This window comes from Typha latifolia, chromosome 1 (genome assembly GCF_019914945.1).
Source record: "Typha latifolia isolate L0001 chromosome 1, TyphaL0001v2, whole genome shotgun sequence".
NCBI lineage: Eukaryota > Viridiplantae > Streptophyta > Magnoliopsida > Poales > Typhaceae > Typha > Typha latifolia.
In genome coordinates this window covers 2575961-2603641 of record NC_133086.1, presented here as the reverse complement: position 1 = coordinate 2603641, position 27681 = coordinate 2575961, and the positions used below count along the sequence as shown (strand labels likewise).

General features: G+C 35.2%; 2 protein-coding genes across 7 annotated transcripts; both read right to left on the bottom strand.

Moving 5' to 3' along the window:
- Positions 1-6803: 6803 nt before the first annotated feature.
- LOC140780517 (splicing factor U2af large subunit B-like) lies at positions 6804-12875 on the bottom strand. Of its 4 annotated transcripts, none has more exons than XM_073126132.1 (13): positions 12552-12875; positions 11903-12156; positions 11656-11775; positions 10540-10610; positions 9771-9841; positions 9626-9670; positions 9489-9548; positions 9205-9265; positions 8999-9111; positions 8463-8909; positions 7763-7898; positions 7438-7505; positions 6804-7192 (listed from the first exon to the last, which is right to left on the bottom strand). In XM_073126132.1, the coding sequence occupies exons 1-13, from the start codon at positions 12663-12665 to the stop codon at positions 7055-7057; spliced, it is 1698 nt and encodes a 565-aa protein (XP_072982233.1). In that variant the 5' UTR covers positions 12666-12875; the 3' UTR covers positions 6804-7054. The 4 variants fall into 4 exon arrangements, with proteins under 4 accessions (XP_072982233.1, XP_072982235.1, XP_072982236.1 ...); XM_073126134.1 differs by having other exon boundaries at positions 10540-10607; XM_073126135.1 differs by lacking the exons at positions 11903-12156; positions 12552-12875 and adding an exon at positions 10767-10814 and having other exon boundaries at positions 10540-10607; positions 11656-11727.
- A 620-nt stretch (positions 12876-13495) lies between these two features.
- LOC140780513 (probable serine/threonine protein kinase IRE4) lies at positions 13496-26005 on the bottom strand. 3 transcript variants are annotated; one of them, XM_073126127.1, is made up of 18 exons: positions 25574-26005; positions 24822-24919; positions 24506-24718; positions 23948-24415; positions 23180-23854; positions 21687-21859; positions 21299-21542; positions 19950-20042; positions 19533-19673; positions 19362-19454; positions 18891-19098; positions 18727-18812; positions 17812-17900; positions 17412-17463; positions 17239-17295; positions 15074-15229; positions 14688-14762; positions 13496-14587 (listed from the first exon to the last, which is right to left on the bottom strand). In XM_073126127.1, exons 1-18 carry the CDS (start codon positions 25728-25730, stop codon positions 14501-14503), a joined length of 3165 nt encoding a protein of 1054 aa, XP_072982228.1. In that variant the 5' UTR covers positions 25731-26005; the 3' UTR covers positions 13496-14500. The 3 variants fall into 3 exon arrangements, with proteins under 3 accessions (XP_072982228.1, XP_072982229.1, XP_072982230.1); XM_073126128.1 differs by having other exon boundaries at positions 14448-14587; positions 14688-14751; XM_073126129.1 differs by lacking the exons at positions 13496-14587; positions 14688-14762 and having other exon boundaries at positions 15154-15278.
- Between the last annotated feature and the right edge of the window lie 1676 nt (positions 26006-27681).

The window sequence follows — 27681 nt, the reverse complement described above, 5'->3', positions numbered from 1 at the left end:
AATTCGAAGGGGTTAGCTGCCACGTAGCGAGTCAAGCTCTTTCAACACCCAACCGCTTCATTAAAACGTATTAGTTGAAGTGGGATTAGCAAGTTAATAACGTCACGCCAAATGATTCCAAGATATGGACGTTGTTCTTTTTATTTCTGGACACAAATTTCAGCTGCTAACCATTGCAATTTGGGAGGAAAGCTTTTCCAACTTAATTAAGAAAACTCATCAAATCCTACAGAGCTGATATGCATACTGCTAACGTTCGCTTACTACAAGTTGCTTTCAGAGAGACAACCATGCAGTTGGCATATCTCGCATTATGAGTTCCTTAAAAAGAGGGTTAGTAATTAATCAACATTTTAGATATTAAGCGTGTCAAAAGTAGTCTCGTTAGCTTAAGTTTCGGTTGACTAAGATTAAGGCTCAAGCTAGGAAATGCCAAAACTACCCCTCATCAAAGTCGGTCGATCCACAAAAAAAAAAATCGGTTCCTTTTCGCATTTGGCAAAGGCGGTCGAAAGACTAAAAAGAGGCGCACTCCCGAAATACAGGGGCAATTTTGTCCTTCAGAGATAAAGATTCTCCGCTGACGGCCCGAGGAGCAATTTTCCGATGCTCTGAAGCCTTGTTTTTGTTTTTTACAAAAAGGTCCTCCAAGGACTGGAAAATAATAATTAATAAGAATCTCATGCAAAAGGTGATAGATAGATAGATAGATACGGCAGCACCGGAGGATCGAAGATGGATACAACCAAAAAGCCGGCAGCGATTTCTCCACCCCTCCCCCTCCCGTTCTTCTCCCCCTTCTCTCTCATCATCACATCCATTGACTAATGCTTTGGCTCTATCTATCCTATCTCAACTTTTTATATGGATTTAGTTCACTTAACTCCCAGGATCTATTCATATTTTATCCGAGTCCCTTTGTTTATACTCCTTTGTCCTTTTCACAGTCTTAACCGGTTCTTTCAAGCTACTTAATACTTTGTTTAGTTGTGGGTTCTGCATTTGTTTATTTCATGGAAGGAGGAGGACCTTTGATTAATTTTTTTTTTCTTTTTTGTTTTTATCAACTTGGTCTTCTCCCTGAGCATCTGAGATAATCGATGTACTAAGGTTCTAAATGCTAATCATTATCTTAAGATTACTCGCCATCATATGGACTATTCCCTTGCTTACACCTTCGCCGTCCTTTTCCTCAAACCACTTCACCCTTATCCCTCCTAAATAATAAATAAATTGTTAGTTTTTATTTCTAAAATATTTAACGTAAATTATTTATACATAGTATAAATTCAGTTTTATATTTTTTTTAAAAAATAAATAAATATTATTTAATATATAATAATAAATTTAAGAAAACTCTGGCCTGTGAGCACATCGAAGCGTAGCTGTCTTAAAAATAATGGCGTCTTTTTGTGCAGGGTTATCTGCATCTCTTTCCTCTAAGGTATAATGTAGAATCTCACTCCTCCAATTCGATCAAAAATAATAGATAAGAAAAATTAAGAGAGCAAAGTAGCTAAAACTTGACTTGAAATTTTTGTGTTGTTGTTATTTTATTTCTCGTGAACAAATAATGTATTTATAAGTATTTGAGGTATTTTAAATTTCTTCAAAACTTGTAACCCTCAAATAAATCGGCTCATTAACTATTTAAAATAACCGTTACAACTATTATAAACCTTTTAAAATTCTTGTAATATTTGAATTTAAAATTCCTTTAATTACTAATTAAAGTTTAAAAATTTTGAAATTAATAACATAATCGTAAATCAAAACTTATCTATATTTCGAGTTAAGTTAACTACATCGAGAATATTACTAAAATATTCTTATCCAATCTAAACTCATTGCACACTAAGAATATCATCTCCTCTAATGACAAAGTAGTAAACAATAAACAAGAGATAGTAGATCTAGAGGTCGAGATTTAGCGTTTTGATTACGTTTCCAAAGTGTAATCTCTCCTTTCTTTTTTCTCCTAATATGAAATTTATGGACAAAGGAGAAAAAGGCAGAGTCGTATATACCGTCTGACAATGTAATAGTGTTTTTATATAATTTATAAATATTTTTAAAAGAGAAAATTTTATATTTATTCTTTTAAGGTTAGGTTTAATTTAATTATATCATTTTATTCATTTATGGTATATACTATTATTATTATTATTATTCAACATATTTAATCAAATTAGATATTAGATTTAGAGAGTCTCAAGAGAGAATTTGATAAACTTTACAATGCCTAATTTATAGTATACACTATCTATAATCCAAATTTAATTACTAATTTGATCAAATATAATAGAGAAATAATCATTTTTAGTTTGAATATAATTATAAGGGATAAAATGATAAATAAAAATATAAACGGTGAAGTGAATTTATGCCTTTGGGCTAAAATATAATTTTTTATTATTTAAAAATCAGAGCATATAAACACTAAATACATATAAAGTTACCACGTTAATGCAAAATACCCTTAAGTTAGTTTATACTGTTTTAATCCTATTATTAGCTCCTTTAAGCTAATTAAAACTAGTTAGGTGATGTGGTTGAGAGGTCTTATTCTTCTATACGACCAAATACTGTTAGTTGTAAATGATCATTAGTCAGAAAACGATGCGGCGAAGTATAGAACCTGAAAAATATTATCAATTAGCACGAGGAGGACTACCTTTGGGATTCTATTTTTAATTAAATTCAAGTTGATGATATTCTACTAATTTTATCTACAGTTATTCGCAGTATTTTTCTATGCGTCTTCAAAAGTCTAATACGAATTTCCTAGCAATATTAGTACGTAGGCCATGAGATCTTCTTGTATCTATGATGTCGTCCAATTCCTTTAAATTAATACTCAACTTGTTATGTTGATAATTATATATGTATATGTATATATATTTATTCTTCGTACCCTTTTCCCTCTACAAAGCAAAATAATTCAAAGTCCTCCTAATTTCGATTTTTATAAATAGGCATCTACAAAGGAAAAAAAAAAGAAAAAAAGAAAAAAAAAACTAGAGAATAGAAAAGATTACGTGAAGAAAAAATGCATAGAAAATGACAAGAAATCACGTAATTAATTAATTATTTATTTGACGTGCTTATAGTATATGCATAACATGTCACCTTATAAAAAAAATACACTCTATGTTTTATTTTTATTGTCATTTATATTTTATCATATAGATTAGTTACTATCAGCTGACTGATATTTTATTGTTGTACTCGTATATTACTGTTCATATGATAAGAGTATAAATAATAACGAAAGCAAAGGGTGGGTTATTTTTAATAGTGTCTGCCATTTACACTGGCTGCTGCAAGAGTACTCTTCTGCCACCGGAGTTATAGAAGAGCTTGCACCGATGGCAATGGTGCAAAACAAGAAAATGGAAAAAAGAAGAAGAAGAAGAAGAAGAAACATTAGAGGCGATGACCACGCCGGCTTCATCGCTTCCGCCAACTTACCTCGCCGGTCAACTTCGCCGCATCGCCGAGTCTCATCCTGTCTCTACTCCGACGAGGGTTGCTGTTGGAAAAGCGGCATTTTGATGGCTCTCAGGCTACTCCCGTCGGGTTCATTGCTTGGTTCTGACTTTTTATTTCTGGAGGGGCTATAGAAGCTATGTTGCTTCAAGATCTGTATGGATCCTAATAGTTCTATGTGATTTAAGTATTATTTTAATTAAATCTTATACATCCTCCTTTGCGCTTGGTGTTTATATATATTGCTTCATGTTGTGTGTGGGGTTTTTCAAAATCTCTCATTTGTTATGTGCATCAATTTTATGACATCTTGGAATTAATAAAAATATTATTATATATATATATATATATATTAGAAATATAATGTATTTGACATAAATTTTTATTAACTTTGAGTTAAATTTTAAGTGGGGACCACACATTATTAATGATGAATTAATGATGGAATTAATTTAGCTCAAAGAGTACTTTATTACATATATTCACTTATTCAAATCCATAAAGAAAAGTGAATGAAAATTGGCTTTAAACTATGCATCATGACAATGAAAAATAAAAAAAGTGAGTTTAGTACTATATTAGATATTTGAGAAATGTTAGTATGATATATAAGTGACAAACTTCTTACGGACTTTAGGCATGATACTATGCAACTTAATTCATGTACGCATACCGCTCGACCCGACTCTATTCAATTCACGCGTGGGACAAGTCCAAATTATTTTTTGCCTGATACATGTTCGGATTTAGTTAAGTTCGAGTAATGTTCGGTTTGTTGAACCTAATGTCAAAATAATGTATCCTTTCATAATATAATTGTTAATCAGTTCAGACCTGAAATAGTGCATCCATTCATGACCAGTTGCATCCCTTTGTCGAGCATGTTTAATCCTATAAATAGGCTATTAGTCTATATTAATTTAACATATAATTTAGTTCATTCCTTTTAAGTCTGGTTCGAGTATTTAATCAGCATTTGAAAGAGAGTACAATACAGTTTAAATTTGACAAGATATTTAAATAGTTATTTCATTTTGAGTACAAGACATTCATTGTATCATGGGAGACTAATATCCATTGTTCCAGAAGCAATTGGTGGAAGACGAATTGGTCTTAAAGAAATAGTGTCCAACACTAGGCTTAACTATATAAAATTTTATATTCTGTAATTTGTAAGTTTATTTAATTTTATTTATTTATTTTGGATGATATTTTTTATGACTTTTAGAATCAGATTATTACCGCCAGTACTATTAAGTTACAGTGAAGGTCATAATTATTAAAACTTTGCTTTGAAGCCCTTCACAATATCATCTTGTTGATTAGAGTACTAAAAAAAACATATTATAGCTGAATGCAGCAATCGGAGATTTCAAATTAACCAAGATGAAGACAAAAATTTACCATAATTACACTTATATTATCCAAGATCATCATAGGGAGTCAAAAGTTGATGAGAAGTAGAAAGTAAAAGTAATAATTTTTTGAAACTCTCTTACTTCACGATATATTTGGATGAAGAAAAAGCGATAGAAAAAACGAGCCCGTCATTTTACTAAAATCACATAACTTTTTTAATTTAAACTAATCTACTTCTCTTCGCTTCTATTAGACAGCTTCACACTTTTCTATGAAACACTAATAAATTATAATTACTTACTAGCAGTGATTTCACTATTTTTTTTAATCACATTCTTCCATTTACTGTTTATTATCAGAGAGTAAAACTCACTTTTTTCTTCCTCCTTTATTCTTTGCAAGTCTAATTCAAGACCGGCCATCTGAATCCCCACACTGCACACACACATATATATCTCCATACTGCATTGATTTTATAACTTTTCTTTATATACAGTGTCATTAATACTGTGACGAGGCACAAATTGTTCCAACTTTGAAAGGCATTTACTCGCTTCAGTGATCACCATGTATGAGGGCTCTGGCTTTCTTGGGATTGTCTTCTTATGGAGCTAGCCACACGCATTTATGATGTGCATTGGATTGCAGAGCCCTGAGCAAGTTGCAGCCTTTCTCAGGCACTTTTGAGAGCCCACAGAGGCTAAAAGATTTTAGCCAACTTTGGCTTGGAATTCCCCACCAGCTTAAGGGTTCTGCAAACAATGATGCACCCAAGTCTCATCCAGTATTGTTCAATTGAAAAGTCATGTGCCATAAAACTTCCTGATGCGATGCCAAGAATCAAGATAGAGAGTCTTTGGTAAAAGTGTAACCCTTTCAAATGGCTAGTGGTGATGGCTCGGATGGAAATGGCAAAGCTTTTATTAGAGAGTCACACTTTCTCTGGGGCCCCTGGGCATTTGTAGGGTGAAAACTTCACATCTACCACTCCTTTTAACTTACCTGAGGAGATTCACACTTCCTTTTTGACATATGTAGTGAGGGAATATTCACGCCTCCTTGTCTCCAAGTTTTAGATTAAAAGTAGACAAGAAACAATTGACAACTCGATCAATAGCAAATTTTCAATGTTTACTCCCGAGGCTTTTGGTTTATTCACACACAGCCACCAACTGAAGTTTCCACAACTATAATGTTTTGTAGGTATTTATTTATATACCACTTAAAATACACAATTTTTATGTATATACTCTTTTAAACTCTTTAGGCTTAGGCTTAGGCTTACTTTATTTGAGGAATAATATCAATTCTAAAATAAATATTTCTGTTTATTATTCTCAGAATGGGATCTTTATTTTATAAATAACCATTCTTATATTCACTTATATTCTAAAATAAAAATATAATAATTACTTTTGATATAAAATATCACAAATAAATTAATATATAATATAAAATATTATTTTAATAAATAATATTTGTCTTGTAGAATAAGATTATTATAATATTTAATTGTTAGTGTGGAAGTTATATTCTAAAATGAACAAGAGATTAAACTAAAGGTTAAATTTTAATATAAAGATAAAAAAAACATCAGTATTCTAGTATCTATGTTAGTTTGTGACAAATACATATACTAGTAATATATTTTTGAAGTGTATACATATAAATATAACATACAAGCAAATAAAAAAATTTTAAAAAAAATACACACGAAAAACATTTTTAATTTTTGGATCTTAATGATTTATCATCCTGTAGATATTTTCCTCAAAAAGAGAAGTGGAGCATCAGGTTAAAGTTGGATATGACATCATTACACAAATTATACAAAGCCAGCCCGGGCATGATGGACCAGCTTCTCAAATACAAATTCTTCTTAACATCAACCAGTCAGTGTCTGAAACTGCTCATGAAACTTAACAAACATTTCCAATTCTTCAACTCACAGCATGTCAGCAAGATATTGCTCTTCATATGTCTTAACTAATTCACTGGCACGAGAAACAATCCGAATTGTGCACCTTACATATTCCAACTTCAAGGACATGTAATTGATACCTAAGAATAATCCATAGGAACCAAACAAGCCAACACATACACCTTATGTATGCTAGAAATGTCTGAAGCAACATGGCATGCCAACAGAATAACCTACAGTATAGCTAGTATATAGAGAACTATTAGTATAGTAGCCTAAAAGAATCTAGCCATCGTATTCTCCTTCAGCAAACTTGCTCTCTGGATAGAAGACTGCAATGACTTGGTTTCCTCCAAATTTCCTTCCATTTAACCCTTGTCTAGCTTTGGCTGATCCCTCCATATCTGCATACTCCAGAAATACCTGAAAGGTGAAAAAACCCAAATCCCTAAAATAAGTGCAATTTGGAGAAGGGGTTGAAGTGATCTCCAATTCACAAACATGAAAAAGACATGGCCCAATCATGATGATTTCGCGAGGTGAACCACCAAAACACAGTTTATGTATTAGGTGCAAAGCAATAGAGTGATCATGTACAGTGCGAAAGCAGACTGTTTAAGATTGTCACGTAGACATAGCACATCAATTCGTCAAAATTGAACACTGACCTTTCCAACACCTGCAGCTGGCTCTCCATTGGGACCAGGGCGGGGTATGACAACATTCATCAATTTACCTGCAAGAGGACAAAAAGGTGTTCAAATTGAGAAAGGAACAGTGAAAATAGTAAAGGGAGCTTTAAGAGAAATAATCCCATGTCAAAGTGGGCAAGGCTTTGTTGGTAATGGCAAATTGTTGCATTAAGGAGACTACTAAACAAGAGAAGAAATTTTTTTTTTTTTTTAAATTTAGAAACATAGTAAACACCCAATGCAAAGACCATTCAGGAAATATATGTTAAAGAGTTAAAACGAAAACCAGACTACTACTTACCATATTTCCCTCCTTCTCCCCTCATATCCTCCATTATGTCTTCATATTCCTCATCATCTCTCAGTTCATCCGCAGCAACAACCTGAGTTAGGCATAATACCTTAGTAGGAAGGGCTCCTGCCTGGTATACAAGCCTCTGTACCAAAAGATGAAAACTTAAATAATATAAGAATAAGCAATGTGAGAATTTTTTGGAAAATTGAGAGATATTCCAGGAGAGAAAAAAGTAAATAACATTCATAGATCACACAGTTCATCCTATAAATTAGTATAAAAAATTGTCATGAAAATGCTGCACCTACCATCACTTACAATTTCTCAATTTTATCCCCTATAAACTTCACATTACTACCAAAACAAAACAAAAAAGTGCTTTCTTCTATCATATTTTAGATCCAATAAATATTCTAAAAATAAATGGCAGCAACAAGCAGAAATAGTCTTATCATGGAATATGTCAAATAGTCGCAGTTAGTACCTAGTGCTTAATGTGAAAGCACTTCCTTTTTCAAGACTTGTCATGTTTTAGACTAGCTCACGTATTAAAAGGCAACCCTACTTGATGGTGTAAACAAGTTTACAATTAGTCCACGGTGAATAACAGAATGAGGACTTTCAAGAAAAAGAGAAGAAACATCTAGTTTGTCTTGTATGTTTGTCTCCAAATTATTATAATTTCCAACTTCAATGTGCACCTTACCTGCATTGCTACCTGTTGTTGTGCCTGCAACAGTACATTTTCTTGCTCTGGTCTGGGCTGTGCTGCACCTTGGTTTGCTCGTCTAACAGTAAGAGTTTTATCTCCCATTTTGATGCCATTAAGAGCTGCACATGCAATGTCTGTGACAGAAAGGTCTTGATAGACACAAAAGGCATAACCTTTTGAGTTACCGGTTTCTCTGTCCTTCACAAGATCAAAACCTCGAAGAGGCCCAAAGGACTCGAGCAATTCCCTTACTTGGGCTTCTGTGAAGTAGTAGGGAAGCCCACCAACAAAAATGCGATCTGGACCTTCAAGACCGCCAGCTGAACCTGGTGTAAGTCCAACTGCAGCAAGATTAAGATTAGGGTTGGGTTGGCTTGGACCAAGTGCAGCGGCGAGAGAAGGGTTGTAATCACTTGGCCTTCTGACCTTCACCGGTGCACCCTACATATGCAAAGCAACAAGTTCACAGAGGTCACTAGGAACCCTTAACTTTAAATATCAATCAATCAACGGCATTTAGAACCACAAACCTCAAAAATGATACCGTCCAAGGCCATTGCATTGCTTGCTTCCTCAACGGACCTCATCTCCACAAAAGCAAATTTCTTCTCATGATTTATATACACGTTAACAACAGCATCACCTTACATAAAGGAAGAGAAAATCAGGAACAGCAAAACTTAAAAAATAACCACCATGAGTCTTTACAAAGCACAATAGTTGTTCAATCACTAACCTGGACCAGCAGTATTTCCGCCAATAGCAGACATAACCTGGCTAAAGAATGTTGCAACCGACTGCACATCAGTTTTATAATGTCAAACATACAGTTGCAGAGAAGCATCGGATCGAGAAATGAGGAATAAGTGGCAACAAGCCAATAACTTGAGAGCATTATCCAGAAGTATTCAAATAAGAAGTTGCAAGACATAAGAAATAAGTTGGCACAGAAAAAACAAGAACTACAATATCAGCCATGAAACTTCCAAAATGAAATCAGCACATAAATAGAGTGATAACCTGCTCATTTGCAGTAGGGGAAAGGCCACCAACATACACACGCCGAGCATGTCGAGTTGCCTAAAGGTACAAAAATTTTGGTTACAGTATGATGTCTCACAACGTACATATAAAAACAAGCAATTGTATGGTTGTACCTGCTGAGTCATTGCTTGAACAGGCATCACAGGGAGGGTAGGAAACTGTCATAAATAGACACATGAATAATACAAGTAGGACACAAATATATACTGACGAGCACAAAAGAAAGTCAAACAAATGTTTAAAATGAGCCAAACTCACCTGTCCAGCTGCCATAGGAAATATATTTGGGAACATTCCAGGAAGGGTAGTAGTGCATCCGGTTAGTTGACCTGTATAAGCAAATTAAGCTAGCAACAAAACACAAAATTCCTACAATGATTAGAGAAAAATTTATGCACCACCATCATTTTATGCCCTCATGGAATTGATCTGGACTCCAAAATAGAACCCATCAGAAAAGAAAAGAAATATTATTTGAAGTGCAGAATGGAAATTTGCAAGACTACCAAGAAGGAAAGAGTTGCCGGTTGAAGACGAAAAGATATCAAACCGGTGAGAACTGATTGCGCCTTGAACACAAAATCTACAGTAGTCGGCTCACGCCCATTGGCAGCAAATTGGGACAAGGGGCTCAACATTGCCTTCTTACAACAACATATATATACAAAACAAACAAACAACCACCAAAAACAAGAAAACACCAAATTTTGCTCAGTTTCAGAATTAGGTCACTAAGTATAAAAGAAATGGAAAAATAAGTCTTCCAGATAGAGCAGATTCATTTCTAAGTGATTTCAGCTTCAGTTACTACCAAAAGTAGAAGTCTCGTGCACAGTAATGTGAATCCTAAGTAGGGAGCAATGCTCACATCCCCTCTGCCATTACCAGAGGCTGTTTCCAAGATACCAAAATAAGTCTAATAATAACAACAGCTTACCCGCTCATGGTAAGCATTTCCAGTCATTTAAGACAAACTAGCCAGAACTGCAAAAACAAAACCTTCTTAAGAAGTCAGAGGTAATCATACCTGTACCGGTAGCATTTGGTATCAAAGCAGTTGCAGGTGGTGCCATGTCAAAACCACTGATACGTTTGCTGCTTTACATCAGACAATTGTTAATCAACCAATTAGCCCATCAATATCCAGTTACATACTATAAAATAGGTAAGTGATAACCTAAAACTTCAGTGTTTTAATTATACAACCAATGCTTCAACAAAAAAAAAAAGAGTTCAATAACACATCATACGGACCTAAAATTGAAGATCACATATTACAGTCCGTGACGCAACTCAACTTGCCTATAGGCATGAAAGGAAATCAGTTGTATAAAAGATATCTCATATGAGTTCCATGTGCAACATAATTTACTAAGAGAAACTCCATATATTAGTAACTTCAATAGCTCCACTCTGCCACACTTGTTTGCCTCCACTTCCTACCTAAGCTACTTGCTTCCAGGAACCTACTGCTTCTACAAAGAGCTTTCCGGGGGACCAAACAGCCTTCTTTTTCAATTTTCAATTTTGCAAAAGGACCTCCTCAACTAATCAATGTAGAGGAACTGCCATAGTTGTCCTATAGGACGCTCACAGTTCCCAAGAAAGTGCTTGACATCAAGTAAATTGTGAGTAAGGAAAAATAATTTAGTTAGATATAGCAATGCAGAACAGAATGAAGACTGAAGAGCACAGCAAGGTTTTAGTGACACCATTTCAAGTCACAGACTTAAAGGCTTGACCTCATATCAACCAATGCTAGATAACTCATAATATGATTACCAATGAACCATACTAAAAATCTTTGATCTCTTATTAGCATGAAAATCAAGAGAAAAATAGCACAATCATTATATTATCCACCTAAACACTATAAAAATGATCTGTACATTCTACAAGATCATCAAATTAGAGTTTAAAATAATATAGCAAGGTCTCACAATCCCCATTTCTATTTTCTTATGTTGCAAATAAACATCTGTCCAGAAAACGATAATTTAAAAACAGATTCCTCGTGCAAAATCCACAAAAGATCACTGCATGCACAATGAAATGCAAATATATTGCAAGAAAAACGGATCAGTAAAGGCAGCAAACATACATATTACATACATATAAATAGAGACATGGTTTAGGTTATCACCTCTTCGATCTTGAACGAGAGTGAGAGCGAGATCTTGATCTATGATGAGATCTACTCTTTGATCTAGACCGAGAACGATGTCTGTGGCGCCCATCTCTATCTCTTTCATGGTCCCTATGCCTAAGTTTTACAGAAATAAATGAGCCACAGAGTAGAAGAGGAAATATTAATATCAAACTAACATCTGAAGATGTAAAAGGAAACTATAATATAATGCATCCATCGAACTCAAAGATATTCACCCTACCTATCACGGTCTCGGCTGCGGTGGCGTTCATGTTCATCTGATCTATCACGGCCATGATCCCTTCTTTCACTTCTTTCCCTATGGCGATCGTGATCACGTTCCCGGTCTCGATCCCTATCCCGACTTCTCTCTTTATCCCTGTCCCGGTCTTTGTCACGCTCTCTATCCCTATCACGATCTCTATCTTTGTCCCTCTTTTCCCGATCCTTCTCTCTGCTTTTAGATGATCCTCTTTCGTAATTATGCGAGTCATGCTGCACAACCATCAAATTTAACCAAATTACAAACTTTATAGGGAAAAAATTTTGTACAATCTAAGCAAACAAGCAAATCCAACTAAATTACATAATAAAGCACGGTTTTAAATAGTAGTGTGACATACACTAATCCAACTAAACGCCATCCAAGAGAATCATGATCCACTTTGCAAACCCATATCTTTAGAAAACCGACCTAAAACGTTCAAAATCAAAATAAAACAACCGACCCTGACAAGAATTACATGAAGAGAATCGATTTTTCAGCGGAATATCCAGTATATTAAATAGAAGCACGAAGAAAACCTTATATTAAACCCTAAAAAGTTTAACCATGCCACTAAACTCGACACTTCTCTAGGACTAAAAAACAAGTAGACAATGAAATCGACCTGGGATCTGGAGCCACCGAAGTCGTCGAAGCCGCTGTTATTCAACGGAGGTGATGCACCTCCGTACTCGTACCCATCTCCGTTTCCTTCATATCGTCCTCCGTAATCCTCCATTGCCGATCCAACCTTTTTTGTCGCTATTTCTCGTTTCCTCTCGCTTTCTCCAGTCTAGGGCATCAAATTAGATGGGAGTGCCTAGTTATATAGAGGCAAAGAAGAACTCGAGCGCTGAGGCGATAAAACCAGAGTGTCAAATAAGTGATTAGCCAAGTTTGGTCGAGCTCCATTAACACGGTTTCCTCTTAACTCATTATTAACTTCACCAATAGCACAAATTGTTGAGGGTAAAAATACCTAGCCCTTTACTAATTTATAAAACAACAACAGGGGAAATTTTAAATTGCCCCAATGTGGTTTTACTAAAAAATTAAACTATCTTTTAAACTTTTATTTGTATACTTTTACTCCTATGTTTTAAATGCTAATATGAAACTATTAAGTTTTTCATCCAACGTTAACATTAAAAATATAAATTACCATAATATATATATATATATATATATATACTAATAATCCTATTGGTTGAGTAAATATTAATAATCTAATTGTGGTAGCTAGATAGTAATTTTAGATAAGAGAAGATATAAGAGGTTGTATTTTATTTATACTACGGATAAAGATTTATGGGTATAATATAGAAATTTATTTATTTTAATAAGTTTGGATGTAAGAGCTAATAAAAAAATAGTTTGATTTTAGGCATAGGCAGTTTAAAATTTATATAAAAAAATATTATTGAAGCCATGTGATTTGTGTTTAGCAATTAGATTCACCGCTAGACAGTATTTACTACGTAATAAGAATAAGAACCAAATAAATATATTCACAACTATCACCTACTATTTTCTTATTTAATGTATTTTTATATCTATCTATCGACAATATATTTAACACGTTCTCTTATATCCATAAAATTATTAGCGGCGAAGACATCACACACCCTTTCGCACTTCCATCTCAACGGTCGCAAGACAAAAGGACTGCAACAAAACCCACGGAAACAATACAAGAGGCCTCACTAACTGCAACAAATCGCTTCAAGTGAAGCAATGGAGGAGACCATGCCTTTGCCACTGCGGGATCCCACAACACATTCCAGGACTCTCCAGAGCAGATACATAGAAGCCATTCCCCGTGGTCTGCATGTAATTGCGGTAGGCGGAAATGTCCCTAATGTTTTGTTGAGACGACGACTTCAAATGCCACCAACTAGTCTAGCAGACCAAGGAAGTTGGTATCGGCAACTGAGAAGACCACTCCATAAGGCAACATTTGTGATAGGAACATTGCTTTATGTTTGTCTAGTGATACTTACAGGTTCAAGGTAGAGTAATTTGCAGTGTTTGACATGAAATATATCCCTGATGCTATAACTCTGATAAGAGAGAGTCCTATTCCTGTATACACGTTGTATCATCTACTTGCAAGACTATCCATTTATCATTCTTGTTGAACATATCTCAGTTATATTCTTGTCGACATTGTACTCGCTGTAAATTTGGGAATATGGATTTGAAGAAATGGTGATAAGCAGTAAATCCCAGAACTCGTACATATAGTGGTGATATATACATTTGCAGTGCGGTTCCGGAACCTGATGTACAATGTTCTGGCCAGAGAAGAAGTGAATTCCTGCTGAGTCATACTGGTACATTGATATATTATGCAGCATAATTTCTTTGCGGATGGATATCTTGTAGCTTATTTGTCTTCCAAAGGACACCAAATCTATGGATGTCAACCTTGACAAGTTCTCAAGAGAAGAATGTGGACTCCTCATTGGGCCTTGATGTTTATGTACTTCTGAGAACACCTAATCCACAGATTCCAGTAGCCTTGCATCGAATAATATAGTTAGGAACCAGGTATAAGACGAAGCTCTCTCTTTTTCATTTCGTGCCAGATGGCGACGAACATTTTGATGTTTTCTCACTCTGTAGGACATCATAGTTCATGGACGCCAACTGTGACAGGTTCTGCAGGTAACAGGTCACTCATTTTAGTCTTAGATTATGATAAATTATAGAAAATTAAGTAATAGCTTTAAACAATAAAATTCAAAGGAAATGATTTTACCTTGAAGGAGAAATTGATTGAAGAAAGATCAACAGGAGGGCAGGAGTCAATATCTGCCAGCATACTATGTTCATCCTTCAAAACAATTAAACAGAACGACAGAGTGATAAAAATGTTCCAGGTTCTATGAGCTGTGCATTACCACACCGAAGAAGAAATTGGATATGCTAAGTAAAACAAGTCTATAAGTAATTCATTTTTCCGAGCAAATGGCCAATGAATATCACATTTCCTAAGCATATGATAGAATGAATTAAAAAAAATCTAAATAAGTTGTATCAGATATATAGTATACATAAAAGGTGAAAATCTCCGTGTATGATCAAGCTATCAAAAAATAAATAATAAAGTAATTATCAAAAACATGAACAAAGATGCATACATACATTAACATCAAGGCCAGAATCTGAGCTAAACTTAGATGCATTGGAGTCGCAATCGCTAGAATTCTCTTCATTAGGATTTTGAGATGAGCTACGTGAATGCCGTGACAAGAAATAGCTTGTATCATCTGCACTCTCAGGGTGTGGGATGAATGCAGCCTGCAATGAATATTTAGAAGCCGTAAAGTTTCTTAACACCTTCAAACCTCTGCAGCAAAGAAAGTACCACGAAATTCTTCTAAATATCTGATATGAAATCTGTAAATCTGATACACTTAATTACTCTTTTCTAAACAATGATATACAGCAATCTCCAAGTTGAAAAGTTGTTGATCATCAGGACAAGAATGACAAAATTAAGCTAAACAACAAGCAAGAAACAGTCAAACTGCTGTTAACTATATAGAAGACTAGAAGAGATCTGTTAGATGCTGAACCAGTAAACATAAAAGAGCAAACAACATGCTCACAAATATTATAAAAGCAGCAGTAGTTTTGTATCGTAAAAATTATGATTTTGAGCTAATATACTTCTTAGAATTCATTTTTCCCAACACACCTAACAAACAAACCATCTCTGCGATAACAAGATTCAGACCAACAATGTTAGCAGTTCTAAGAGTATATCTAGGAAAACTTACCAAGTAGTCATATACTGTTCAAGGTAATATTCCTATCACGCTAGGCCAACATACATACAAATAGAGAGATTTATAGAGACAGTTACTGAGTAATAATTTCAGAAGTTAAAAAGAAAGAAGAAAGCATAAATTCTATGCTCCATCTAATAACTTATGCATAGGGTGTAAAATGAGCCGAGCCTGAACGAGCCGGCTCTAGCTCAGGCTCGGCTCAAAATTAATTTCAAACCTGTTTTTTAGCTTTAGGCTCAACTCGAGCCGAACTCGAGCTGAGCCAAATCGAGCCTAAGCCGAGCTCAAGCTTGAATCAAGCCAATTACCGAGCCATACTTAAACCCTGGATCGAGTCAAGCTGAGCTAAGAACTATTCAAGTTAAATTAAGCTTTAATACTTAAATTAAATAAAACTTTACTAAAGCTAGAAATTTCAAATTTTAACTAGTAAATATAACAGTAATACAACTCTAATACTAAAAATAATATCAAATTATCAAATAAAAAAGCCTTACACAAATTTCAAATTTTAATATAGCACTATTCAAGCTATCAAGCCAACTAATTAAGCTAAACAAAGCTAAATTAACTAACACTTAAAAAGCCTCTGACTCAACGATCGCCTCTTCGTCCTCATCACCGCCGAGAACGGTGCCTCGCCGATCTCCTCTATTTTCGAGAAGCCTCAGATAGATGGCAAGAAAGAGAAAGAAGGGATCAAGGACTTTGTCTTGGTTTAGATCGACAACGGCCACTTGATGGAGTCTTCTCTATGACACTCGACGGTGACGCTGATGTGGCAATTTAGCCACGATCTCCACCAGCACCGCCATAGTGGTGGAGCGATCTCGAGGTTCGCCGTGTAAGGTCGAGCCTCAGCCGTTGGAGGTGCCACATGGTCGATGCCGAGAGGTGAGCTCCATAGAGCAAAAGCTTTGCAGCGCCACCGCCATGGGTCGGCCAGCTCCACCACATCGCTCCATTACGACCATTCGAAGAAGCTCAATGGTGGAGAACGAGTTGGAGGAGGAAGCTTGTCGGAAACAATCTTGCCGATGATGGAGAACGAGTTGGAGGGCGTGGCGCGCGGGCTGAAGGATTTGTGAAAGGGATTTAGGGTTTGGAATTTCAGATTAATATATATAGCGAGCCTATCGAGCCGAGCCTAAGCAAGTTGACTCCAGCTCAGGTTGACTTAAAATTAATTTCAAGTCAGTTTCAGTAGCTCGGGCTCGACCCCAGCTCGACCAAGCCGAGCCGGACTCGAGCTTAAGCCAAGCTAAGCCCGAGCCGCTCGTTTATATTGACAGCCCTATTTATGCAGCACCCTTAGAGAAATCAAAATTATTGCAAAATGCACCTATACATAAACATCATATTTGGTTCTCTCCATCGCCTTTTATGAACCTGAAAATTCTGCAAAAACAATGTAACTTAATCGTGTGGCATAATCGCAAGAATTGCTAATTAGCATTGATGACATGTTTAACAATTCTCATATATAATTTATTCTAAACCATAAAAAATGCACACCTTCTGCAAGGCGAGGTTGTCCCAGTGAACTACATTGAAGAATGGATGTGCTTTTACCTGTAAATAGATAGAAAATAAAAATTCTAAGCATATTTTCAGTTTTGTTAATAATTCAATCTTTACAAATGCAAGACCATAATAAGAATATTGTAATTAGCATATTACTGTACAACCTCTGCTGCTCCATTAGCACCAATACGTAGATCTGGATCTTGAATAAGTAACCTATAGAAAACAGAACTTGATTAAGCAGTCATACCTAATAGTTTGGTTTACGTATAGATTACACTAATGTTTTATGGAGCCAATTGAGCATTGGATTGGAGATCAAAGTAAGATGGATATGAATCCCAAATGTTATATCCTTTACTAGATGGACTGGATATGGTTTGCCACATTTGAATACCCAATATAGCAATACAAAATATATAATATTTTAAATCCCTAAAGTATATTAGAGGTTAATATAGTTATCAATTTGAACGATGCAATTCTTGTCCTAGCATATCAAAGAGACAGCATCTCAATCAAATAAGCTGTGAGAATTAGATAATAAAGAAAATGAAATCAAACCTGTCAATCAAGTCTTTGGCCTCAAATGACATATCAATTGGAACAGAAGGCCAGGGAATTCTCCTATTTAAGATGTTGTCAAAGATTATCTGAAAAATCATAGAATATTGTCAATTGTCATTAGATGTAGTTCCATGTCCTAGGCTATCCTCTTCTATGTCATACATCCAAGTATAGATACCACAATGAAACAAATAAGCTCTCACCAAATGCCCAAATAAAAGTGATGCAAGTCATTTATGGACATGTTCTTACCTTGAACAGGAACCCATAAATTCGTGATTCAGTTTAATATAATAGCAACTTCAGGTTGCTTGTAATCATTAGTCCTATTTTAAGAATTTGTATGTAAATTCATTTTTGAAGTGTAACTAAAGTAGTTTATCTCTTCCCAAATGCGCTTTATGGAAGCCATAGTTTAGTATTTGGAGTTTGCGAGTCTTCTGTTACAAAAATCTCAGCTTCTGCAGAGGATTAGAACACTTAAAGAACTAATATATTTTTAACATGTATTGTTAGTTGTTACGAAATCATAGTTTCTAATGTTATAATAACACATCTCTCATTGCAGAAATATTACAAATTACGTGAATCCTGCAAGCTCAGATATTGATTTTCCACGTACCAGTTAAATGACTTGGAATTTTAATCCCTTAGCTAGCCCCACTAAAATGTGGAATATTAATTACACATTATGATTTGTTATTGGACAAACTTTACTAGTGCACATTTGTGCAATTTCGAAGCCTCTTATGCACCACCCATCAATCCAAGTAAAACATTTGACTTTTATTGCCCACCAATAGACATCCTCTGTTGGTAATAAGGAATATCTATTCATGAAGGTACCATAAACCTCATCCTGTGTAGTATAAAGAAAATTAAATGATAAGAGCAAATCTAATAAGAAACTACCTCAGGAAGGCCTGCAGTGAAAGGTGGAATACCAGTTATGAGCTCAAATAAGACGATTCCTACAGACCACCAGTCTGCAGCATAACCTGTAGTAAAATGACAAGAAAGTTGACTCCATCTTAAAAAAGAAAAGAAAAGAAAAAAAAATCGAAGAAAATGCAAACCATGTGCAGTTCCAAGAAGAATTTCCGGGGCCAAATAGTCTGGTGTCCCAACAGCAGAATAGTGCTTTCTTTTCACTCTCTCATGAGAATGCACAGTAAAAACATGGTGACTCTGAGATTCTGACATAATCGAACTAGTTGTCCTAGTGCGCTTCAAAAGAATTGCACTATTGATTAAGCCAATCTTTGATAGACCAAAATCTGTTAGCTGGTATAAGAAAGAGTCAGTGTATTTTCATCCATGCCGACATAATTCTTCAGATCATGAAGTTCAATCTGCAAAATTGTTTTATAGAAAGCAAGAATGCAAGATTACAAGCTATCATATCCTTCCACTTGAAGGGCCAAAATTTACTCATGATTTTGTCATAGTACATCTTGTCAGAAATCCTCAGGATTTAGTGAGCTAATAGACCAATATAATCATGTCAGCTTAGAAATTTCACAGAATCTTAAGTTCTTAAGTAAAACCTTAATGTGCCCATCACGAGCAATCAATATGTTGTCTGGCTTGAGATCACGGTGAATGATGCCCAGTGAGTGAAGATATTCCAAAGCAAGAACCTTACATTGTGGAAGAACCATAATAAAGATATCTTCTAAGCAATGATAAGTAATCATTTGTAGTTAGTCTGAACAAACCAGTTCAGCAATATATATCCGAGCTATCTCTTCCTCCAAGCAACCAACTTTTCTAAGAAGGGAATATAAATCGCCACCATTTAGATATTCCATTACTAAATAGAGATTATCTCTGCAGGTAAAAGAGTAAAAGAAGCGAACCTGCAAAAGCATGAGAATTGTGCGGAAGGAGATTAGGATATAAAAAGTAACTTCCATCAATATCAAAATTAAGGTATGGCAGAAGGGGAAAAAAATTAGTAACACTTAGCTCATTTTTGTTTATCTATTTCATTAATCATTATATGTGAAAGAATATAACAACTAACAACTTTTCTCATTGCATTAAATGATTAAATTCATTCAAAACATAATTTAAGATAGCTTAGGAAATTGATCCAGCAGATAAGAATTGGACTCGCACCCATCATCTCTTACCACAAATGGGTTCCTGACAGTGATCAGAATATTGCGCTCCGCCAATATGCGCTCAATATCATTTTTCCTTATCATACCCATTTTCTTTAGTACCTGCATCACAAGGATTAAAAAAATCAGCAGCTTATAATTCTCAGATCTGATATATGATTATACAACTTACAATGTGGTACAGATTTCTCAATACATTCAAATATTACAGTAGAAAAACAACATTTTAATAACAAAAAATGATTAGAAATGGAACTGCCTGATCACAGAAAGTCCACTTTGGGCTAGTCTAGGTTTATGAGCTAATGAAAGGAACTTGGTGTTATCAGAATTTCGTATACTTCTTTAAAGCAAATTACACATACTGATTTTTATAATCAACTCATATTGGAATTTTTTCTCCTTATCTGTCAAAACATTCTCCCATCTCTCACTCTCTTAGAATTGTAGGCAACTAGGCATGCAACAAATTATAAACTAGCAAGAATAATTATCCATCGAGGAAAAGACACTCAGCACTAAAACTGGGGAACAATTGCAAACTAGGATACAGAAAAAAAAAAGTGTCCACTTTGAACAGATGGTGGATTTGTGGGTGTCAATAGAAACCAACTCATGTGGGTAAATTTCCTTCATATATAAGCTATTCATGAAATTTATGCTTTAAACCACATCATCTGACCTGCAAGGGAGTCTACTGATTGATACACTGCAGTAAACGGAGTACGCAAATGAAATGCTTACGTGCACTCTAATGAATTGCTCACATTCCAGAGAAAGAAGCAATTTATTAATGATCAGGCATAGCAAACTTTGGAAAATGACAGCTTACTTACTATAGAGTCCATGTCTGATGCGCATATAGATTCACATTTGTTAGATTGCCGACATAGAAGAGACGGTATGCTTTAATATTATCCTTTTCATGAAAAATAACAAACCAACAAATATAAAGCTTCAAAATAGGATAATGCACTTAACAAAGATTACAAAACTATCTAATTTCCTATTTGAAATAGTCATTTGCAGCCTTTTACTTGGTATGCATAATTCTTTAGCATTTTGAAGACAGTAAAGCCTCTTAAACTGCAAAAACTGGGCTATTTCAATCAGCGATGAAAATAAAGACATGTATTTAATATTTGATCAATGTTGCGGACCAACTGATAAAAGAGACTGGAACAATCTTCTGATTTTACAATCCTTTGGCCAATTTTTACTGCACTTAATTATTGTAATTTGTGACTGCTGATCCAAGATATGAATAATTCTGCTTTAAAACACAACTACATTGAAAGGCATGTAACTAAATTGGTGGTGCTTCTAAAAAGGAACAAAAATGGACTCCTTTTATGTACCTTTATTGCAAATAGATCTCCTGTTGTCCGTTTCCGTGCAAGAAAAACTTTGCCAAAAGCCCCTCTGCTAATCGGTTTGATGATATCAAAGTCATCAATACTTATCCTTTCCTTGTGTGAGGAGCCTAAAGGAGGTGATGTTGTACATTGTGATGCATTCCAGATGAAACATCCTCTCATTTCTTTGTGTCTGATGATACTCTTATTCCTATCCACCAGTTTCACAGATAACAGATATTTCTCCCTGAATTTCCTCAGCATGGAGTTATCCAGAAATCAGAACCTACTGTTATGGTTATAAACTTGTAGTTTGCATAGAAGCACATAACTACATTAAATATGAAGGGAAATGTGAAACGTAATTCAAACACTAAGGATTAAAGCTCACTTTAGCAAGTGTTCTATGCGGTGTCCGAATGTGTCTATCACTAAACCCTTGATGTCATTATGATGTAGAATTTCCAGTAAATTGTGGAAGCACATATTCAAAGACTCAGAGGCCCTTTCATTTGCATAATCAGTGCTTGCAACTTTACGAGCTACATCAGCCAATTCATTCATCTGTAAAGGGAATCCATCTCAAGACACACAGAAAATTTGCTCGTTCTCGAAGTTCACAGGTCATGCAGAACGAGGAACATCAGTTTCACAAGATGGATAACAAAAAACAAGAACTCTTTCTTGCCAAAATGGCTAAATAAAATGGATAATGAAAGAGTGTAATTTCCATAAATTGTGATTAGAAGGCATTCTACCTAGAAAGAATAATAGGGGATATTGCAAAACTGCTAGATATAGCATGCATGTGCTTAGGCCTCAGGAATGATAGATTTCTAAGAAAATTAAAGCTAAAATTTTATGTGGAACAGCTATACTTGGATATTGGCAATGGATCTAATAGCTAATGGCTTGTGCAAGAGTTATAGTTTGGTGCACTTAGCCACATACAGATGCAAATATAGAAGTTTGATGTACAAGTCATGTTAACATGGCTGTTCTAAGCACTTGATGGAAAAAGGCAAATAAATACCCTTACTTATTGCAACAACACAAATGATTTGGCGAGAAATGAGAAGACAAACGCCTACAAGCTTGAAGAATAATTGAATAAGAGCAATATAATAATATGAGCTTCACGATTACCTTGATGTTACAATTATATGTTATTTTATAGGAAACATGAATCCAATCAATAACAATCACTAGAAAATATATCTCGTGACTAGTCTGAGCAAGTTAGGTCTAGTAACTCTTCTGACATGATATGATTTGATCCATTATATTCTCTTTTACTATTTCTATATTCTCATTGTTTTTATGAGAGCTGTGCATAGTGTGTTCATCATAAATACTAATTTGCTTTTACATGTTGCCTGTGCAACTACAGGATCCCCTTTTCGCATCTACAAATGCTAGCATGTATCACCAAATATAAGATAATGGTTATATATATTATATATTATATAATACATTTAATGCACTATTGTTAAGTCTGTCGACTACATCCACGCAGTCCCTTTATATTCCGGGAAAAAGAAAAGCAACCAGGCCTGCAAACTATGGAGTGGAATAAGAGGAACATTCTTTTGTAATATCCATGGCACAAAAACTTCAAAGTTCTGTATAAATCTCCAGAATGAAGGGTTGACTAAAGCATCAAATTTTCAAATAGGGTCATGCCGCTACGAGGTAATTTTCTTCTATGGTCATTCATGATAATTCCCTAAAATGCCAAGGAGGAAAAGAAATTCTTATCTTTCTACTAAATTTGTCTTTAGTGAGCAATGAGCATCAATGCCAACACATTTTATAGACAATTAGAATTTTTGTAGCATCAGGCAGTAATGAAGAAAAGAATGTTTGACATGATGAATGAGTCACCTGTTTAATATTCTCATGCTCAGACTGGTTGTTGTGCTCTAACCAGAATAGGTCAAAGTGGCTTGACTTGGGAGTATTTGTAGATGAAGTAGGGGTTACGTTACCGTAAGGACTAAATTCATTACAAGCTCCAAATTTAACTGATAATATGCTCTTCAAACTATTGAGAGATGCAGCATGCGAATCATCTATGCAAGCTGTATCCATCTCATGCAAATCTTCAAACATCCCTTCAGTACCTTTGCTGTGCCACTCTTGTACTTTAGGTGATTGTTCTTTGGATTCAGCTACTAAGGTAGTACTTTTTGCTGTTGAAATCTCAGGGCTGCTACATGATGCATTCACGATCTTGTTGTAAGAATCCACAATTTGTTCCAATATATCTGAAATTTTATGTAACTGATCATCCATATTTTGACATTCTGAATCACACTTGTCAGCATATGCACAAATATAGGAGTGACATTCCAAATGAGAAGTTGGAATCTTCTCCTCACATATCCTGCACATCACCAAATTCATCCCTTCAGTACGGTCTTCTTCACGAACTGAGTCCTGACTAGGCTGAATCATCAGATCACTAAGAAGACATAGTTCATTATCATGACATTGCAAAACACGGGTAGAATTTCGAGCATCTCCTTTGATAAAGCTCTCTATTGAACAGGACAAAGTCTGCAAAAATTGCAAAGCATAAGTAAAAGACATGCTACTTCCACAAAATCATAGCGACCACTGAAAATACATAAAGAGACTAATAAGGCAGACCTCACTGTGCCCTTCTGATGAATGTTTGGATAGGCAGTATTGCTCAACATTTGCAGGCTTGGGAACCCATTTCATTTCGATAGAAGGAACCCTTTCTAGACACTGCCTGATTCTCTCAAGAGAATCCTCATTCATTTGCTCACTATCTTTATGAAATTGCAAAAGTCTTGTGCAGCGTGTTAAAATAAATAGCATGTATGTTATGAGTTTTCCCATGACAACTGACTCAGATTGCTGCCTCCTTTCAGAGAGATCCTGAACAATTCTCTCACAGTTTTCACGGAACTGACTAGAGTCCATCTCTATGCACTGTTGGGAGAGTACTATTAAGTCTTCAGCTGTCCTTGCTGCTTCAGACAACAAGCCCTTTTTAGTGGCTTCTTCAATATCCCATACAAATGCAGCCAGCTCTAAATTTACTTCTTCTTTGGCATCATCAAACTTCGTATTTAGTGATACCAAGAGATCCTTGAGAATTATTGAAGCAAATTTTAAAAGCTTACATCACCAATGAACAAGAAAATGAAAGAGTTTCAAAAATAGATGGCTCAAAGTTACCTTTAAATCACTGTAACTACGAGTTTGGAGCAGCAAATGGTGATTATCACCCTTACGTCTTATCTCATGTGAAAAACTTTTTTTTCGGTGGGGTGAATTACTAAGGAAGTTTCTGTCTGGTAGTGATTGCTTTCCATCAAAAGGACTCCACTTTGTAGAATTTCTAGGATCCAATACGTCTGCCTTATTAATCATAGGGTCTGATTTTTGACTCTACCAAATAGAAAAATTAGCTCACATAAAGGTTTAAAGCTCACCAGGTATATATACATATACATATAAGGTTGACGCCTTATGCATAATGAGAAAAGGTTACCTCGGAGCCAGTCGAAACAATACGGTCGACTTTGTTCATACTCTTGCTTGTTAGGTATGAGCTAAACCATCGAGAAATTCTCCACCCTTTACGAGGCCCTGAATGCATATAAACAAACAACATCAACCCATATACTGCTACTTGATCCCTATGTTGGGTGACCTTTTTCTCTGGGAGCAAGCCACTGTACATGTCTTACTAATGGAAAAGAGAGGAAAAAAAATATTGCAAACTCAGCCCCTAATTTTCCACTACATCAATCATGAAACTAATTAAGATCCGTAAGTGAAAGGTTTTAAGGTTGGTATGCAATGAAAAGTGACGTATGGTTCAATGGTCAGATATTATGTTCATAAACTGTTCCTGCAGCAGGCAAATGGTGAGTTTCTTCGACGTAAAAGCAAATAAAAGAAGCATGCTCAATTAAATTGAAATATTAGAATCTACGGTGAAGGAAAATAGTTTCATAAATTTCACCAAAAACTTACAGTGAAGGAAACGAAAATTAAATTCTAATGCTTTATGTCAACAACAAACACTGATAACTCTTGCAAAACTTAAAAGCCATCTCCTCGCTCCAGATTTTCAATCTTTGCAACCGAAAGGTGTCTTGCCATATATGTTACCCAAGCATCAAAAATATATCACCCCATGATTCCAATAAATTCTACCACAGGTTCCATAAACAGCACAAAAAGACATATAACCATCAAAGAACGTCGAAGAATAATTCAGAAACCAAAAATGCAAACCTTTCCAATCTCCCCTCCAATTCCCAAACCCAACGACCTTATCCTGGGAATCATCTCCGCCTGTGCCCGACTGGTCCTCCGCGGAAAACCGCCGTGTTCTTATTCGATTCAACCCGGAGGGAATCCCACCCCGATCGCCTACCTCCTTCTTCTCCATCGGAACCCAAGGACACCTCCAAATCCCAGGAACCAATATCAAGCAACATATATCATCCGCGATTCCCAGAAACGACTCGATTCGACCACCGAATCGAGCCGTCTCCCTCTCTCTTGCGCTTTAGAGAGGTTTAGGATTCGTTCAAAGAAAGCGATAGAAAGGATGCCAAAGGAAAACCCTAGCGTGTGCGAGAGAGAGGGGAAAGGAGCTGAATTCGTCCCGCCAGCGAGGGAGGAAGGCGTTTCAAACCGTGAACTCTTCCTCCTTTCCTATTTACCTTTTTCCTGTTTTCTAATTTTGTATATATGCAATTTATTTATTATTTAAAAAAAACATTTTGTCTTTATTACCATTCAAACATTACCGTATATATAACAAAATTATCATACATTCAAGAATTGCATCCTATTTTTAATCCCACAAATGAGATAGATTAATTATAAATATAAGATAACTTTAACACTCTTATAAGGTTATTTTAAGGTTAAATTAAGAATAGAAGGAATCAGATTTTAAGGTTGGATATTTTAAGTTTTTATATATTTTAGTTTTAATACTAATGGTTGTTATTCTGTTAGGGGAAAGTTAGCTAAGAGTGATTTTAAGATATTAAAAATAAAATGTAAACGGTTAAATGATAAATCTCTAGGTGGTACCGTGGTAGGATGTGAATAATAATAAAATTAAAATATAAATATTTTTGATAAATTTTTATATCGCATAGAACCCACTGCAAAATACTCAGACTACTTTTTGCTAACTAAAATCTAAATTTATTAAACAAAAAATTAAATAAGGAGAAAGGAGACGTTCTCTTAACTATATATATATATATATATAAACGAAGGTAAAATATATAAGCAAGGAAAATATTTCTTTAAATTAATTGGAGGGAATCATTGAGGTAAGAAAGATATCAAGATCAACAAGGACGGGAAAAATCAGGCAGTATAAAAATCACTATTCTTCGGAATAAAACAAAGAATGAGGTAGTTTATGCGGAAGCAGAAGAAGACTATGTGGAGTAGGATCAATAGTAAATCTCTTCAATGGAAAGTTGACAACCTTCTGTTTCATGTTCATGCAACCATTGGCGATCCTAATTTGCCCTCTAACATGTAAGATTACTATCCCAGTAACTCACTTTCAGTGTGTCTGACATTGACTTACTTATAGAACAGCCATTTCGTTTTATCGATGGTCATGTCAAAACTTCTAGTCATCTTGTCCAAGCTTGATGAAGGAATGAGTTTTGCACTCATTTCTTGATGTGGAGATGCTTAAAATCTTCATATTTTGCTCTGACTGATCAGAGAGCGCGGTAGCTCAAGCAAGCAGTGACAGCAACTTCCTAGAAGCAAACATAAGCAATTGAAATTGAATTCGTATCCTGATCCATATCTTACCAGAAAATGAAAGTCATTCTAATGTTCTTTGAAATTGAGAATGTTTGTAAGGAATCCAATATCTCGAACGCTGGAATATTGTCATCCGGGGAGTTTTAACTTTAGTCAGCTTGTCTTCAGTCATCTCCTCTGTTAAGGCTACTGCATCTTAGATAGTGCAAATCATATTCCATGCCTCCTCTTTCAAGTTATCAATTTTGGTTTAGTCTCTGTTTGCCGTTTAGTATGATTGTGTCTTTCACCTGTGTGCGTGTGCGCAAGTAGAGTTTTGTTAAGTGCAATAATGATAGTTTCTTTCAGCAGTGCAGATAAGGGACTTTCACCCATTCTTAAATATTTTAATCAAAATTGGATAACGACTAGAGAGTGATATCGAAATTGTTAGTTAGTTGAGATGGATAAACTAACTTTATTTTAACCTCAGGTTGATTTAACCTTAACACTGGTGATAGAAAAGAATAGAGTAGGAAGAGACAGCCTGTAAATTGTCTATCCAACTGTAGAAGAATTATTCTAATCTTCTACTTCTCTCTCAGGTATACAAC

What these genes read in the sequence shown, in the direction of transcription:
- LOC140780517 (XM_073126132.1), bottom strand. Translation starts at nt 12,665, where the DNA reads ATGGAGGATTACGGAGGACGATATGAAGGAAACGGAGATGGGTACGAG. An exon ending in TCTCGTTCAAGATCGAAGAG is followed by an intron (nt 10,611 to 11,655) that starts GTGATAACCTAA and finishes TCTGATGTAAAG; the next exon opens with CAGCAAACGTATCAGTGGTT. An exon ending in ACCAAATGCTACCGGTACAG is followed by an intron (nt 9,842 to 10,539) that starts GTATGATTACCT and finishes TTGCTTATACAG; the next exon opens with GTCAACTAACCGGATGCACT.
- LOC140780513 (XM_073126127.1), bottom strand. Translation starts at nt 25,730, where the DNA reads ATGGAGAAGAAGGAGGTAGGCGATCGGGGTGGGATTCCCTCCGGGTTG. An exon ending in TTGTTTCGACTGGCTCCGAG is followed by an intron (nt 24,719 to 24,821) that starts GTAACCTTTTCT and finishes TCTATTTGGTAG; the next exon opens with AGTCAAAAATCAGACCCTAT. An exon ending in ACAACCTCGCCTTGCAGAAG is followed by an intron (nt 15,230 to 17,238) that starts GTGTGCATTTTT and finishes TATTCATTGCAG; the next exon opens with GCTGCATTCATCCCACACCC.